The sequence below is a fragment of the Dichotomopilus funicola genome (assembly GCF_033296635.1).
Source record: "Dichotomopilus funicola strain CBS 141.50 unplaced genomic scaffold C8A04scaffold_66, whole genome shotgun sequence".
Taxonomy (NCBI): domain Eukaryota; kingdom Fungi; phylum Ascomycota; class Sordariomycetes; order Sordariales; family Chaetomiaceae; genus Dichotomopilus; species Dichotomopilus funicola.
The window spans coordinates 1-14,137 of record NW_026944087.1 but is presented as its reverse complement, the minus strand read 5'-3'; the positions used below and the strand labels follow the sequence as shown (position 1 = coordinate 14,137).

The following is a 14,137-nucleotide window of genomic DNA, read 5'->3' as shown; positions in this document are numbered from 1 at the left end:
GCACAGCTTTGCGCGCGGGGTGCTTAGAAATGCAGACACGAGTGCACGTGGCTGCGCGATGGTTGTTGCTGTTCAGTCCTAGGAGTTAACATATGTTTCTTTTTTTTTGAGACTTTTTCGCCTTGGCGGCAAAGACGCGAGAAAGGGTCGGAAAAGAAGTGAACTCCAACAGTGAAGGAATCTCGCGGATCCCCCGACATGCTCTGCCTTTGGTCGACTTGTAGAGTTAGTGGGAGAGAACACACTTGTCATTAGGATTAAGCTGCAAACGATGTGAATATTTACACTTTTTGCCCAGATGTGCCCCTGCTTCCCGCGTTCCAAGCCCCAGTCCCATCATCCACATTACCGTACCATAATTAATTATCCCATCCACCTTCCTAGACATAAGATTGACCACGACCAGCTTTTGCAGCACGAAAAATTAAACACGCAAACTGAACATTAGCCCACCTCCATTCCTCCCCTAATTACCACACCCTCGGATACCCGTACCCATACGCATACGGCACCCTATATCCGTACGGATACGGCAGCACCCCATACCCGTACGGCATACCATACACACCAGGGTACACCCTGGCGCCATGTTCCGTCTGCGCGTATTGTTCATTGTCGTTGCTGTCGCTGTCGCCCTCAGGTCCATTAATACCGCTGACGAGGCGGCCATCGCCGTGGTCAGCTTCATCGTTGCCTTGCGTTTGGTCTTGTTGTTGATTTGCTTCGGCTGGTCCGCGCTTGTCGAAACCCACGCCTGCACCACTTACCTGCGCTGCGCCGTTGTCGCCGTTGTCGCCGCTGGCGTTGGCATCGAGGTTGTCTCTCTTGATGCGAGATCCATTGTTGTTGCCGGTGTTACCACCGTTCCCGGTGTTGCCACCACCAGCGTTTCCGTTGTTACCGGTACCCGCGTTTCCAGTCCCTGAATTTCCGGTACCGGTATTTCCAGTACCGGTGTTTCCAGTTCCGGTATTGCCGCCGTTACCATTACCGGTCCCACCGTTACCGGCATTGCCAGTGCCGGCGTTCCCAGTTCCAGTCCCGGTCCCAGTGCCAATACCTTGTCCGGCACCAGTCCCAGTTCCAGCCCCGCTCGCCCCGGCACCCGCGGCAGGAACACCTCCAGCCGGCACAGCTCCTGGCACCGCTCCGACCCCGCCCGCCGGCACCACCGCTCCAGGCATCGTCGTCACGCCGCCGGGCAGAACACCACCCGCAGGTACGGCAGCCGGAACCGCACCCACCGGGGCCACCATCCCCGGCGCAACAACAGGTGCAACAGGCGGAACAGGCATAGCCACGGGGGGCACGCGCATCGCACCCAGTGCTCCCATCCTAGCCATAGCCGCAGCAGCAGCAGCAGCGGCAGGCGCCGCCATCATAGGGGGTACCGGCGGGACCACAGGGGGCACCGGTGGGATCACGGGGGGTACGGCACCCATAGCTGCTGCTGCTGCCATAGCGGGTGCTGCAGCACCCATAGCCGCTAAGCCGGCCATAGCAGGCGCCGCAGCAGCACCCATTGCCATGGCCGGTACCGCGGCGGCGCCCATGGGTCCGATGCCCATCATTGGGCCGAAATGAGCTGTATTCTGGTTGATGTCGTCGGGCCCGGCGTCGCCGTCGGCGTCAGTCCTGATGTCTGCGTCCGCATCTGCATCCCCCTTGGAGTCCTCCGGGGGAGGTCTGTCGCGGGTGTGCAGTTTCGCAGCATCAGTATCGACTAGGTCGACGGTGATGTGATCATTAGGTAGGGCTTGGTCGTTAACCTTCTCAGCCGCGTGGGCACCTACCGTAGTGGGCAAGGTAGACGCCAGGGGCAGGAGGAGAAGGGACATCAGAAGGAGGATTAGTTTCATGGTGGAGCTTCGTGGGTTTCTGGCTATGGAAGATAAGGTAAATCTGTGTTGGTGAGCTTGGTGCAGTCGAGCTAAGAACAGAGGAGAGGGGAGGGGAAACGTAACACAGTGCCTTGCGAGGAGGTCTCTAAGTACTTTACTCCTGAACCCGACTGTCCGGGCTCCCACCCCCTTGCAAAAACGAGGAGGCCAGGTCCGATGATGATCTCGTAAGCCTGAGAACCGTCCGGCCTCGCGTGTTCGCGTCATCGACGCTCACCAAAACGGGAAATGGGGGAGACGAACAGCGAGAGCCTTACTCGCTGTCGACTCGCGTCGAGCCGGCAATCTTGGGTCTTTCGAGGGGAATAGGAGCTCTGGTTGGTGCGCATTCGCGTCGATCATCTCGATGATACCATGATTGCGTGGGAGTGATGTCTAGGTGGGTTGGGACTATCTCTTTCCCCCGAGTGCCGAGAGACGAGACCTAGATCCTGGGTTGGACTGATATGTCGGGCGGGTCGTCCGAGTTGGTTGATGTGTAATCATCTCTGAGTTTGCTTGGTATGTCCTTGAACCAACGCGACTAGAATGCGGTTCGAGCTCTGAGATTTAGCTGTGGGAGGCATCGGCAAGTAGCTTGGAACTTTCAAGCCTTGAGTCTAGCACCGGCTTGCCCCAACATATTGTCTCGTGGATTTTCCGTCAGCAGTTTGCATCATCAACGAGGACGACCACCATGGACATTCTTGCCAGCAACGTACCTAGACTCATCTGATGACGAGCATATTGAAACTAAATTCATGCGAACTTGTCGTGGCAAATAATTCCCGATCTCGTGCTGTCGTTGCTTGCACAGCTACTTCAGACGACGTGGGAGTCCGAGTCCGCAATGACGTCCAACTTATACGCACGGAACCTCCGTACGAGTCGCGTTTAACGCCGATTGCAACTCGGAGAAACTTCCGGCTGACTCGATAGGTTGAAAGGATTGTCTACCTCAAGAGTTAGCATTTGATAGCCTGGGTGAAGGTTGTGGCTTTCATCGCTGTGATAACGCGATGATTGAAAACATCAGCTCAAATGGCACAAAATCAGTAATTAATCATCAGCTCAAACAGCACAAAATCAGTAAACAGCAAGCGCAGTCCATCCAAAAATTTTAATATTAACGCAAGCCCACCCGGCTACCTAGTGTGGTGCCGAGTTGGGGGTAAAGATTGAATTCGACAAGAATGCCGGCCCAGGTGAGTGACAGAACGAAACAGAAGGCCTCCCGTTGCCCGCAGGACAAATGCACATCGCACGGCGAAAAACGGGAAATAAGAGGATGGCGCCAGTGGTGTGCCACTCAAGCGGAAGTTGCTGAGGGTCCACCACGGCCGATGCAGTTTGCGGTCGCCCCTTCCTCAGACCTGGCCGACATAATGACCAGATCCGCTGCCCCACGACAAGATAGTCGTCGCGTCCCGCTCGGGTGTTATCTAATACAATGCCAAGGAATAATAAAAAGATATTCAGGAAAACTTGCGACATCAAAACCATCAAAAACATCAAAAAATCAGATAACCACACCATGTTTTGCTACTTCCTGTTTTTGTCCCGGCCCCGTCTCACAAACGAGCGGGTGGGTGGGTGAAGCACGTCCAGCTTCACATGCCCGTTCCTATCTGTCTCTGGGGTGTCCTTGACACCACACCTATTTTATGGCCGTCCATTTTGTGGCCGTCCTTTTATGCATGCAGGCCCTTCAGCCTTTACTGCGGCACCAGGACGGAGACCTGGTACGCCTTACCGGGCTTGATGTTGGTGATCTTGGGCTCCGGCAATGTCTGGCCATCCACCTTGACGACCACTTCCTTGACACCCGCCCGGAGGATATCGATGTGGAACGTCGCATTGCGGAATTCGCGGGTGACCTTGATCGAGTTCCACTCGCTCGGCAGCTGGGGTTGCACCACCAAGCCCTCCGCATCACCCCGGAGTCCGCACAGGCCCTCGATCACACACCTGTACGCCCACGAGATCGTGCCGGTGTTGAACAGCTGACTCGAGCGACCGGCTGTCCGGGGGAACTCCCGCCAGCCACCGCGGTAGTAATTGGGCAAGAAGATGGGCAGCTGGCCACGCTGGCGGTAGTCGGTCTCCGTGGGGCCAGGCAATAATTGGCGCAAGTGCTTAAACGCACGATCCTGCTGCCCGCCAAGCTGGTACAAGCTGTGAATGTAAAACACGCCGGCGTGGTTGTACACGGACCCGTTCTCTGCCGACCCGATCGCCTTTTGTGTGACACGACCAACGTCCTCACGCATCTTGGTGAATGGGGGGGCAAACATGAGCACGCCATACGGAGTGTCGAGTTGCGAATCGATCTGCGGGAGCATGCGGGAGATCTGCTCTTCGTTTGCCGCGCCGCCGAGAATGGCAAATGATTGCGGGTTGAGCCAGATGCGGCCCTCGGGATCCTTCTTGATGCCGAAGACCACGTTGTCGTCTGTGATGCCACGCGCGAACCAGTCACCGTGCCAGAGGTGCTTGTTCGCCGACGCATTGCAATCCGCCGCGCCGTCCCGGAAGTGCTTTGCCAAGTCCGTAGCCTTCTCGTGCTCACACACATCCGCCCAGATCTTCAAGGCGAACGCTGTCGCAACGGTGAGCCATCCCGAAACGCCCTTGCCCTTGTACCCGACCATGTTCATCGGGTCACACCAATCGCCCTGCGCGATGTAGCTCAGCCCACGCTCGTCACGTAGTTGCAGCAAAAAGTCCATGGCGCGGCTGAAACGCTCAAAGACGGTGAAGTTGTCTCCATTCTCGGTGCGGACACGCTCCTTCAGCAGCCCGTAGTCACCCGTCTCAGAAAGGTAGACCTCGAGGGTGAGAGGGAGCCAAACACAGTGGTCGGTGTGGGGAATCTGGTTAATGTACTTGAGTTCCGCACCCTCCGCCAACAGAATACCGTCGGGCATGGCGCCGTTAGCCTCTTGTTGTGAAAGCGCCCTGATGAAGGCCTTGCGGGGAACATCGGGCTTGATGTAGTTCATGCCCATGTTGTCTTGCAAATAGTTGCGCGTTTGCGGGTCTGTGGTGAGCCGGTTGACGTCGCCGTGATAGAAGACCTGACGAGGGAGCCAGTGGTTGACAAAGTTGTCGAGCTCCTTGTCGGGCGTCTCGATGCGTAGACACCCACGCCCGCGCGCCATGTACGCCGCGTACTCGTCCGCAGCCCGGACAAATGCCTGCTTGCTCAGGTAACGCGCGCGCATGGTCTGGACCTCGGCAATATCGTAGGCGGGTCCAAACATGAACCGGTACTCCCGCTCCTCGTTCGGCTTCAGCGCAATCCGGTACTGCACGGCGGCCGTTGGGGTCTCGTAGCGCGCATCGCTGCCACTCAACTTGGGTTCCTGCAGACCGGAGGGGTTATGAAGGCCGCCTTCACCCTCAAACGCCTGCTGGCTCGCATCCCATGAATCTGGCGGCGTCTCACAGAGGAAATATGTCTTGTCCTTGATGTACTTGGTTTTGAAGTACTCGGTGGCCTTCTGGTAGGGTGTGACGCAGCTGGCGACGACACCGACGACATCGTCATTCCACTCAGCCGACTGGTTCATCCAGGACATGTAGCCGATGGGGAAGTAAGGTGTCACGCTGAGCCGACGTGGACGGCCCGAGATGTTAGTGACCCGGATCGTCCAGAGCTCGGCCACGTCGTGGGTCGGGAGGCCCATAACCATCTCGACGCGGACGCCCATGTACTCCACGGCCCAGGCGACATCGCTCTTGCCGACGGAAAAAACAAAGCGATCAGCCGTGGCGCGGACGGGCTCATGAGGCGCTGAGAAGAGCTCGCCCGTTTCGAGGTCCTTGATGTAGACAAAGCGGCCCGGGTGGTGGGCGTAGTAATTCGGCTCCGGCTGCATAAAAGTCTTGGCCTCAATATTGGGGGCGTAAGCGTACTTCGCGGGCTCCGGCTGCATGAACTGCGCCGTGGCATACCCGCGGCAGGTGATCTGGATCATCATCTTCTGGTTCCAGAGAAAGCCGCCTGCCTTGGGCATAGCGGTGGGGCTGGTGAGCTCATAGCGGTTGCCATTGTTCGAAGGCCGCAGGATGGATGCTTCTTTCCTCATCTTAGCGGAGGGTATGTGGTGTATGTCGTGTGGTATGTGTTGTGTGTGTGGCCTGAGTTGGGAAATAGTCACAAAATGAAAGGAAGGTGGGATGGACAAGGCAGGTCGAGTGTGCGTGTTAAATTTGAGGCGAGTGTGCGAGTTGAATTTGAGGCAAGAACGAGTGAATAGCAGGGCTGTTCCCAAGCGTGCTTGGTTTTGTCCGAGTGCGTCTTGCCCAGTCCGTCCCTTTTGGTTCCTTTTTTTAGGATTTTTTTTATGTTTTCATCTAGTGGAGGAAGAATTGCAAAAGGGAAGTTTGGGGGTTGCGTTGCCCGGTCTGGGCTGGGTTGGCCGTTTGTTTTGTCAACTAATTCGCTAAACATGCGGGACTCGGGGGGCGGACGTCATGAGCAGGCGCGGGTTGATGGCGGCCCAGGAGGCAAGGTTGTTGCAACCAGTGACACACAAGCACTCTCATCAGCTGACCAAGTGGTCCCCCAACAATTCCATCTGCAGGGGCGTTCGACCGGAAGAATTGGACTCAAAACAGCTCACCGCTCCTTCCCTTGGCAATTGAACGGCGAGTCCTTGGATGTGGGATCCAGCAGCGAGCCTTGGCTGTTCCCAAAACGCCGCAAACGGCCTTTTGCAACGCGAAGCTGCAATGTCCGCAATCTCAGGGTGGGAACAAGGCTGGACCCTTCGTCCCGGCAACGGCAACGGGCCCGCAGGCGCGTCCGCTCACGGTCCGGTTTTACGAGGTGATCGGGTACGGTCCTTGCGATTTCGCCGCGATCTGAAGCCGACCTGCGATAGTCGCACGCCGAAGTCCGCCCAGATTACCCGACATTCCGTCTTCTGTCGTCAATGTTCCATGAACCGTTGTTGGTGATGCACAGATGCGGATGCACTTTACGGCTTCCCCGACCTCCACGGCAGTGGGGAACAATTGCGCACTTGGGTCTTGGCGAGTGGAGCCCCATGCTCCCTTGTTCCACCCCCGTGTGGCTGCCCCCGCGGGGGTTCATCCTCCATCTCGACCTCGACCCTCTGGGGGGGTTGAGTTGCAAGCGGAGACTCGAACGGCGGACAAACCGGGCTTCCATTTTCGTCGTGGAAGGTGCCTTTGTGTGCCGAACTTCGGAGATGTAATTGGCAGCTGACTATGCAAAAAGCCTCTCTTGATCGCTCTTTTCTCGGAACAATATGCACCATTCAAAACTCGGCGAACAAAACAGCCAGTCAGATGGTGATGGGGAAAATGCAAGCCCCCCCCAGTGGCGCCCTTTCTCTGGAAGTCTGCGGGAGTGCGGTAACCTTCCCGCTCCTCCGTGAGTGTGTGTCGGGACCCGCTAAGCTGAGAGCAGAAAGCGCAAGGAATCTTGGCCAGAAATTCCATGGACTTCGAATCGATCGGCAAATTCATTTGCTCATTTCGTTCACTGCCACCGTCCGCCCCGCCCCTTGTTAAAATCCAATGGGTAAATTGAAAATCGGCAGAACATTCCGGGTTTCGGACGCAGGCTCACATGACATCACTCATAGCCTGCAGGATTTTGATGTTGGTTCCTAGCAAGCGAGGCCGCTGCGAAACCGGCGTAGCCGGCACTGGATTTGAGTGCGAAGAGGCGTGAAAGGGGAGGTCAAGGGCGCCCGCCACGACGGCTACCCATGAGTCTCGACCGAACAGATGGTGGGACAACGCCCATGATTTGCGTGAGAACTCTGGCAACACTCCAAAGATATCGAATCATTGATGACAACACCCAGACCCAACGGTCCGGGAGAAGCCCACCTTTGGAGGGTCCTTCAGGGGCCTGGTTCCGACCGTTCGGAATATCGCGGCTCGCTAATCTTCCCCGCAAAGGTCCTTTCTTGGCAGCTAGAGGTTGCAATGGCCCCTTGCAGCTCGCTGATGTGGTGGGCGGCGTCGGGAAGGACCTTGGGCGACATGTCGGACGTCGTGGATAAGAAGACCACCATGCCCGTCGATCTTGTTGTTCCCTGGTGGTCGGGTTGGCACCGCTGGCTGTCCTCCCATCACCAACCCGAATCTTATTGGCCGGCCAGACGTGACACCCGAAGTCTCAACCAGGAAACTCTTGGCGGCGGGAGGGTTTGGGCTGGCAGCCACCAGGACTGATATCACTAAGATCTAGCAGGCTGAATCAAGAAATGGAGGAATGATGATATGGGTCTGATCAATGTCGGCCCCTTGATTATCGGTGGTCAATGACGCAGAAACTTTCGGCCCCAGCCATACTGGTATGACTGCCGTTATATTATATGACCTCACGCGGGCACGTGGTTGATGACTTTTAACTCTGCATATCATATATTCGAGCTCTGACGTTAACCCTCTTCACTCCGCCAGCGGGCCATGAACGAAACACAGTAGCGAGACTCTGGTCCAAAGTAGGCGACAGATTGACACACACCGTGTTTTCTGCACCCTCGTGTGCCCTCGGCCTAATAATAGCGTCCAACGGTCGAACCACAACGGTCTTCCGAGCCATTGGCTACCTGCACTCCTTATTTCCATGCCCGGACAGTTACCGTTGTTTCCCCGCTCTTGGCCCTGGCTCGCCGCCTTAACTCCGATCGCCGGGGTCGGATGTGGAAGTGCATTGGGGTTGGTCAGTGTTTAAATTCAGGATACCTAGCTCAAGTTTAGGTATTAGAGCTCTAGCGTTCGAAACGGCATTCCTTTTCTCTCTGCCAGAGAAGAAAGAGAGGGCGTGATTTATAACGGCGGGCGTTCAACGGGGCCATTTCCAATACTTGCCAAGAGGAGACCAGCACTCGAACCACTTGATCAGGATGTGCGTAAAGAATCACGGCATTGATGTCTAGGAAATGTTCGTTCAAAGTTAGCCATGTAGCACGGCTTAGTGCTGTTGAGGAGCGTCCCCAACTGCGGTTGTCCGGGATAAAAATACCCCTGACCCATAATGGGCGGGTTCCGACCTCCACGATATTTCTCTCTTACAATGCAGCCCGGTAAAATCAACAGAAAGGCCTAGCATTCAAGACGGCGATAATTATCTCAGAAGCCCCATGTCCAGTTCCTGAAGCTCTATCACTAACAAGAATGTACGCTTGTTCCCTGAAATACCTCTTGGATTGTTACTCTTTCCACTCTTCTCATCCAAACCCCGCAATTTATAATTATCCCAATCTTTGAGAAAAATGCTTTACTCAAGCGCCGTGAATGGCTATTGGCTAGCCTGATGTAACTTAGTCCATAGGTTGTTTCTCAGGTGTGCTATCAAGCGGGAGGTTGTAGTCCATGTATGCGTTTGAATCGTTCCCCGGGTTAGTTCAAGTCTACAAACATGCCCCACCGTCTATTTGTTACTTCAAAGTAATTGCTCGTTGAATTGGAGTCCCGGCCGTAGATCCGAACAAGGTTCCCCAGCCTTCAAGTTAGGAACAGGGAACCTCAAACTCAGGGTGTCCACTATTGTCATGAGCCTGAAATGGTTAAATTGTCGTTCTTAGTAACGTTTAATAATTATTCAAAACTCTTCGGCCGCTCAGGCAATACGAGGTATGCGTATGGTTCCCCTCCCTTTCTTGATGCCGGTTTGGCGGGGGGCACTGGATGAGGGAGTGGTCAACCCCTCCACAGCACGGTTTACGTAATTTCAAGATTTCTGACAGTGGTCCCGACTAAAAGTTCAAAGTTTGGTCCTGGACTTGTTTTAATGGAGGGAAGAGTAAGCAGTTTATCAATTAAGGTACCTACTGAACATAATAAGGTTATACTCTGGTCATTTTTCAGGTGTTTAAAACCAAAATTTGTGGATTCTAACCAGGAAAGAGCGAACGCGGCTGACTTCAGACTTGGGGACCGGACAGGACGACTCGACGAGGTCTAAGCGGTTCGGATTCCATGCAAGTAACCGCGGTGTAATACGAGAGAAACCACACCTCACGTCGGGATACATCTCGTTGACCATTCTTCGTTCTTTATTTTTTCTTCTTCTTCTTTTTGTTTTTCTTCTCTTTTTTTCTCTGTGGGCTGTTCCTCTTCCAACGAGACGAGGTCGCGAATGACAGCGGGAAAACCCGGCCGATCTCAGGGTGGGGAACATTCGCGACCCACTCGGCGGAAACGGCAAGTGGGGCCCGAAATCTTCAATTATCATTCGTCTTCCTCTTTTGGTCGAGAGAGCTTCCCAATTTTTCTTTGCTCCAACAATCCTGTCGCTCGCCTCCATGTCTCAACACTGCGAGGCGTCTGGACCGTGGAAACATTGCTTTGCGGGCCTCTTGTCTTCGTGAACCGGTGAGATTTTGCCGTAATTATTTTGAGTCCAACGTCAGTCGCGCCTGGCAGGATTTAGGTCGTTCCCGTTGCCAAGGCAGTGGCGAGATTCCAGGCGACTGGCCCTGATTCTTCAGCTCGCTTGTCCCCGTCTTGATTCGGACACCCAGCTGGGTGTGGCAGCGGCGACGAAATTTTTGTCACGCGAGCTGCTGCATGTAAGGCCAAGTCCCATTCCCAAGCCCAACTTCCATTAGACACAAGATACTATTGGTATTTTTCGGACATCTCGCTTCGTGAAGTTCGAGGCTAACCACCTCTCGGTTTAGTAGATTACTTACGTGTCATAGTACCAAGGTACGGAGTAGGTCATGGGTGATTTGGCGCCTTTCAGCATTTGGCACCCACAACCTTTCAAGAACCCCGGACCCCAGCCCTTGATGGCTTGTCGATGGGCATCCTTGCGGTCAATCGACCGTCCCATCTACGAAAGTTGCCGTAGTTTCAGGGGCGGACTTTTCAAGCGGCTGCACTGTGGTCCCGTTGTGCGATCCCATTGCGCAGTTTCGAGGTCCAGGGGCAAACGAAAGCCGGCTTGCAGCCACCACATGGCGAATTTCTGAGAACGCGTCTTGCTGACCTGCAGCGGGGCGTCTTGGCATCACGAACACAGGCTGGAAGGCTGAGGGCGAACCACTGCAGGTTTTTGCGGACGCGGCCCGTGCGAGATCCGTGCGGGCTCAGGAGGCTCACCGGTCACCGAAGACTGAACCGTTGTTCAAATAGCATGGGGATCTCGATCCCCCATTGGCAGCGGGCGCTGGTGTTGTCGAGTGCTGAGGGTGATGATGTTCGGATCGTCAGCCCCGCAGATTGAAGGTTTCAGACATGGAGCCAGATTGGGTCGAGGTTCTGTCGGAGAGGTAAGACAACGGTTTCTTTGGGAATCTGGGCGCACGATCGTCTTTTCAACTTCGGCTCGGCCCCCGGGCCCCGGGTTATAACGGCCGCCAAATAAGAGACCCCGGTTCAGCCCCGGCTCCGGAGCGGAGATTGGGCCATTATCTTGTTGTTGGCTGTGTTGACGCAAAGGAGGTATCCGTACAGGTTGCCGAATTGAGCTGTGCCCTTCTTGGGGTAATTGGGTACTCCGTCCTCAGCACTGCGTTCTTGTTTGGTTTGCTAACCACAGTCAAACAGTTGAGGCACACATTCCATACACCTCACTTACCACACCTGCCGTCGCGTTGTCCCCTTACGGACTACGCAGTCCACGCGACGCACGGTGTAATGTATCCACATACCAATAAAGTTTGGTTCTGGGGCCTGGGGTGTTGTGGCGCCTTTAGCGTTCCTTCATGATATCCCTGCGGAGTAGAACCTCGCTAGCATCCCCTCCCTGAGGGTGCCGACCAAACCCCATTCGAGCTTGCAAAGGGCGGCGTCTCACTAAGAACGTAACCCGGCGACTGGGCATCAATGAAACATCCAATGGTGTTGAACCCCGAACGGTTCCTCGAACCCGTCTTTCTGGGTGTCCTGCAAGGGTTCGGCAATGCATTCCATCACCATGCTCCCGCCCATGCAGCGTCTCACTCCAAAAGCGACGCGAGCAGTCTTGAAATGGTGACCTTCGGCCGCTATCAAAAGAGAATTCAGGGGGCCCAACAGACTGGGCCGATGTGACTTTTATTCTGTGTTTTGTGCTCTCGAAAACGGGAACAAGTTGTTCGGGTTCTCTTCCCGACTCCTTTGTCATCAGCCCGCCTTCGTTGCTCACTCACCTTCGACACTCCTTTCGGAGCTGACAGAGAGTAAAGCATTTCTCGGATTGGCAGTAACTCTACCCAAGTCATTGCCGTCCATATCTTATGAAGAAACTCTCTGGGTGATACTCCCACGAGCGTGGGTGTACGATTTCGATCTCTTCCATTCCCACTAGCAGAACATATTACCCCCGAATCGACCGCACCAACCACGATGCACGGTGTATCCTCCTCCGACACGGCCCACATCGTGGCTATCGAGCGAGCATGCTCGGCGCTGTCGCTGCTGGGATGCGTGTTCGTGCTGGTGACGTTTTCGGCCATGGAAGCGTTCCGGCAGCGGGCCATTAACCGGATGGTGTTCTATGCAACCTTCGGTAACATGTTGACCAACGTGGCGACGCTCATGACGACGAGCTACACGCATATGCCGGACTCGGTTGGCTGTCAGATGCAGGGGTTTCTCATCCAAGTGTAAGGCCTGTTCCTCTCTAGCAGTGGTGGTTCCATAAGCTCACGGTGACTGCAGGTTCATGCAAAGCGATGCGTACTGGGCCTTGGCGATGGCTATCAACGTGTACCTCACCTTTTACCATAAGTATGACGCGAGGATGTTGAGGAAGATGGAGCTTTTTTACCTGTTGACCTGCTACGGAATCCCGTTTATCCCGGGCTTTGTATTCATCTTTGTGTCGAACCCGAGCATGGGACGGCCGTATGGTGATGCAGTGCTGTGGTGTTGGCTGAAGTCGTCGTGGGAAGTCTACCGTGTTGCTACGTTTTACGGGCCCGTCTGGTATGTTTGCTCTTCATCAACCCTAAGCTTCCGCCCGTTAACACAGACAGGGTGGCCATCATTGCCTGTATGATCATCTACATCCGCGCCGGGGCAGAGATATACCGCCAGCGACGCAAGATGCTCAACTTCAGCACCACCGGCAACGGCACTGTGGTTGGAAACGATACCTTCTTCCCGGCCCACGAGTTCTCGTCGGTGATGAACTACAAAACCACCGAGGTGACCCAAACCACAGAAATCGTCCACTCTCCAACCACCCGCCGCAACCCCGACCTTTCCGACGACGACGACGACGAGGTGCCCCACCCGTACTCCGTCACCATCTCCGCCGAGCACGACCAACAAGCACAACACACCTCCCCAACCGACGACGAATATGACACATCCGACAACGCGACCCTGCCCCGAGGTACCCCCCGCATACACCGCAACAACTCCGTCATCGACTACCCCAACAACAACATCTCCCCCGGCCGCCTATCTATCGCACCCACCGTCACAGCCACCATCACCGCCTCGCTCGGCACCCCCACCCTCACCGCCCCCGACAACATCACAACCACCACCACCGGCACAACCCTCACCCCAACGCTCACCAAAACCAGCCGCGGCGGCAAAAGTAGCAAAGGCGCCAGCTCCAAAACCAACAACAACCCGCACCACCAAACCCGCAACCAACACTACGAATCCCACAACGCCACCTGGTCCTACACCAAATGCGCGCTCCTCTTCTTTTCCGTGCTGCTGATCACCTGGATCCCGTCGTCGGGCAACCGCGTGTACAGCATCATCCACGAAGGCGAGGTGTCACCGCCGCTGTTCTATGCGTCCGCCGCGGTGCTGCCGCTGCAGGGGTTCTGGAATGCGATTATTTATGTGGTTACTTCGTGGGCGGCGTGTCGGGAGTTGGGGAGGGAGGTGAAGGGGTGGGTGAGGGAGAGGAGGGAGGAGTTGAGGCAGAGGCGGGCGGAGGGGGGGAAGAAGAAGGCGGGGGATGATGGGCTTGGGAATGGGGGAGTTGGAGATGGGATTGGACCTGCGCCTGGGGGGAAGAGGGGAAGTGTAGTGGGGATGTGGTTGGGCAGGGGGGAGGTCAAGACGAAGAGTGAGAGTACGAGTATGGAGGATTTGACGGGGGAGGGGAGGGCGGTGGAGAGTCGGGGTACGATATCGCTTGTTTGAGGGTTTTTTTTTTCGGTAGGGAGTTATTTTGCAAGGTTGGAAGGAGGGTGTTTTGAAGGGGGTTTGGCTCAGTTCGTTCGAGGCATGGTATTTTAGAAGTATTATTTCTTGCTGTGAGGAACTGGCCCTATGGCGGAATGCAGATAGGCGTTTATTATGTTATTGAG

The 14,137-nt window shown here is 55.4% G+C and overlaps 3 protein-coding genes across 3 annotated transcripts; 1 reads left to right on the top strand and 2 right to left on the bottom strand.

Moving 5' to 3' along the window:
* Positions 1–470: 470 nt before the first annotated feature.
* C8A04DRAFT_31417 (uncharacterized protein) lies at positions 471–1,859 on the bottom strand (the record flags this gene model as incomplete). The annotated part of the gene is made up of 1 exon (XM_062781747.1): positions 471–1,859. The coding sequence occupies one exon, from the start codon at positions 1,857–1,859 to the stop codon at positions 471–473; it is 1,389 nt and encodes a 462-aa protein (XP_062634354.1).
* A 1,736-nt stretch (positions 1,860–3,595) lies between these two features.
* Positions 3,596–5,971, bottom strand: C8A04DRAFT_39420 (Six-hairpin glycosidase-like protein; the record flags this gene model as incomplete). Its single annotated transcript, XM_062784584.1, has 1 exon — positions 3,596–5,971. The coding sequence occupies one exon, from the start codon at positions 5,969–5,971 to the stop codon at positions 3,596–3,598; it is 2,376 nt and encodes a 791-aa protein (XP_062634353.1).
* A 6,232-nt stretch (positions 5,972–12,203) lies between these two features.
* C8A04DRAFT_31415 (uncharacterized protein) lies at positions 12,204–13,970 on the top strand (the record flags this gene model as incomplete). The annotated part of the gene is made up of 3 exons (XM_062781746.1): positions 12,204–12,463; positions 12,519–12,785; positions 12,836–13,970. 3 exons carry the CDS (start codon positions 12,204–12,206, stop codon positions 13,968–13,970), a joined length of 1,662 nt encoding a protein of 553 aa, XP_062634352.1.
* Positions 13,971–14,137: the final 167 nt, after the last annotated feature.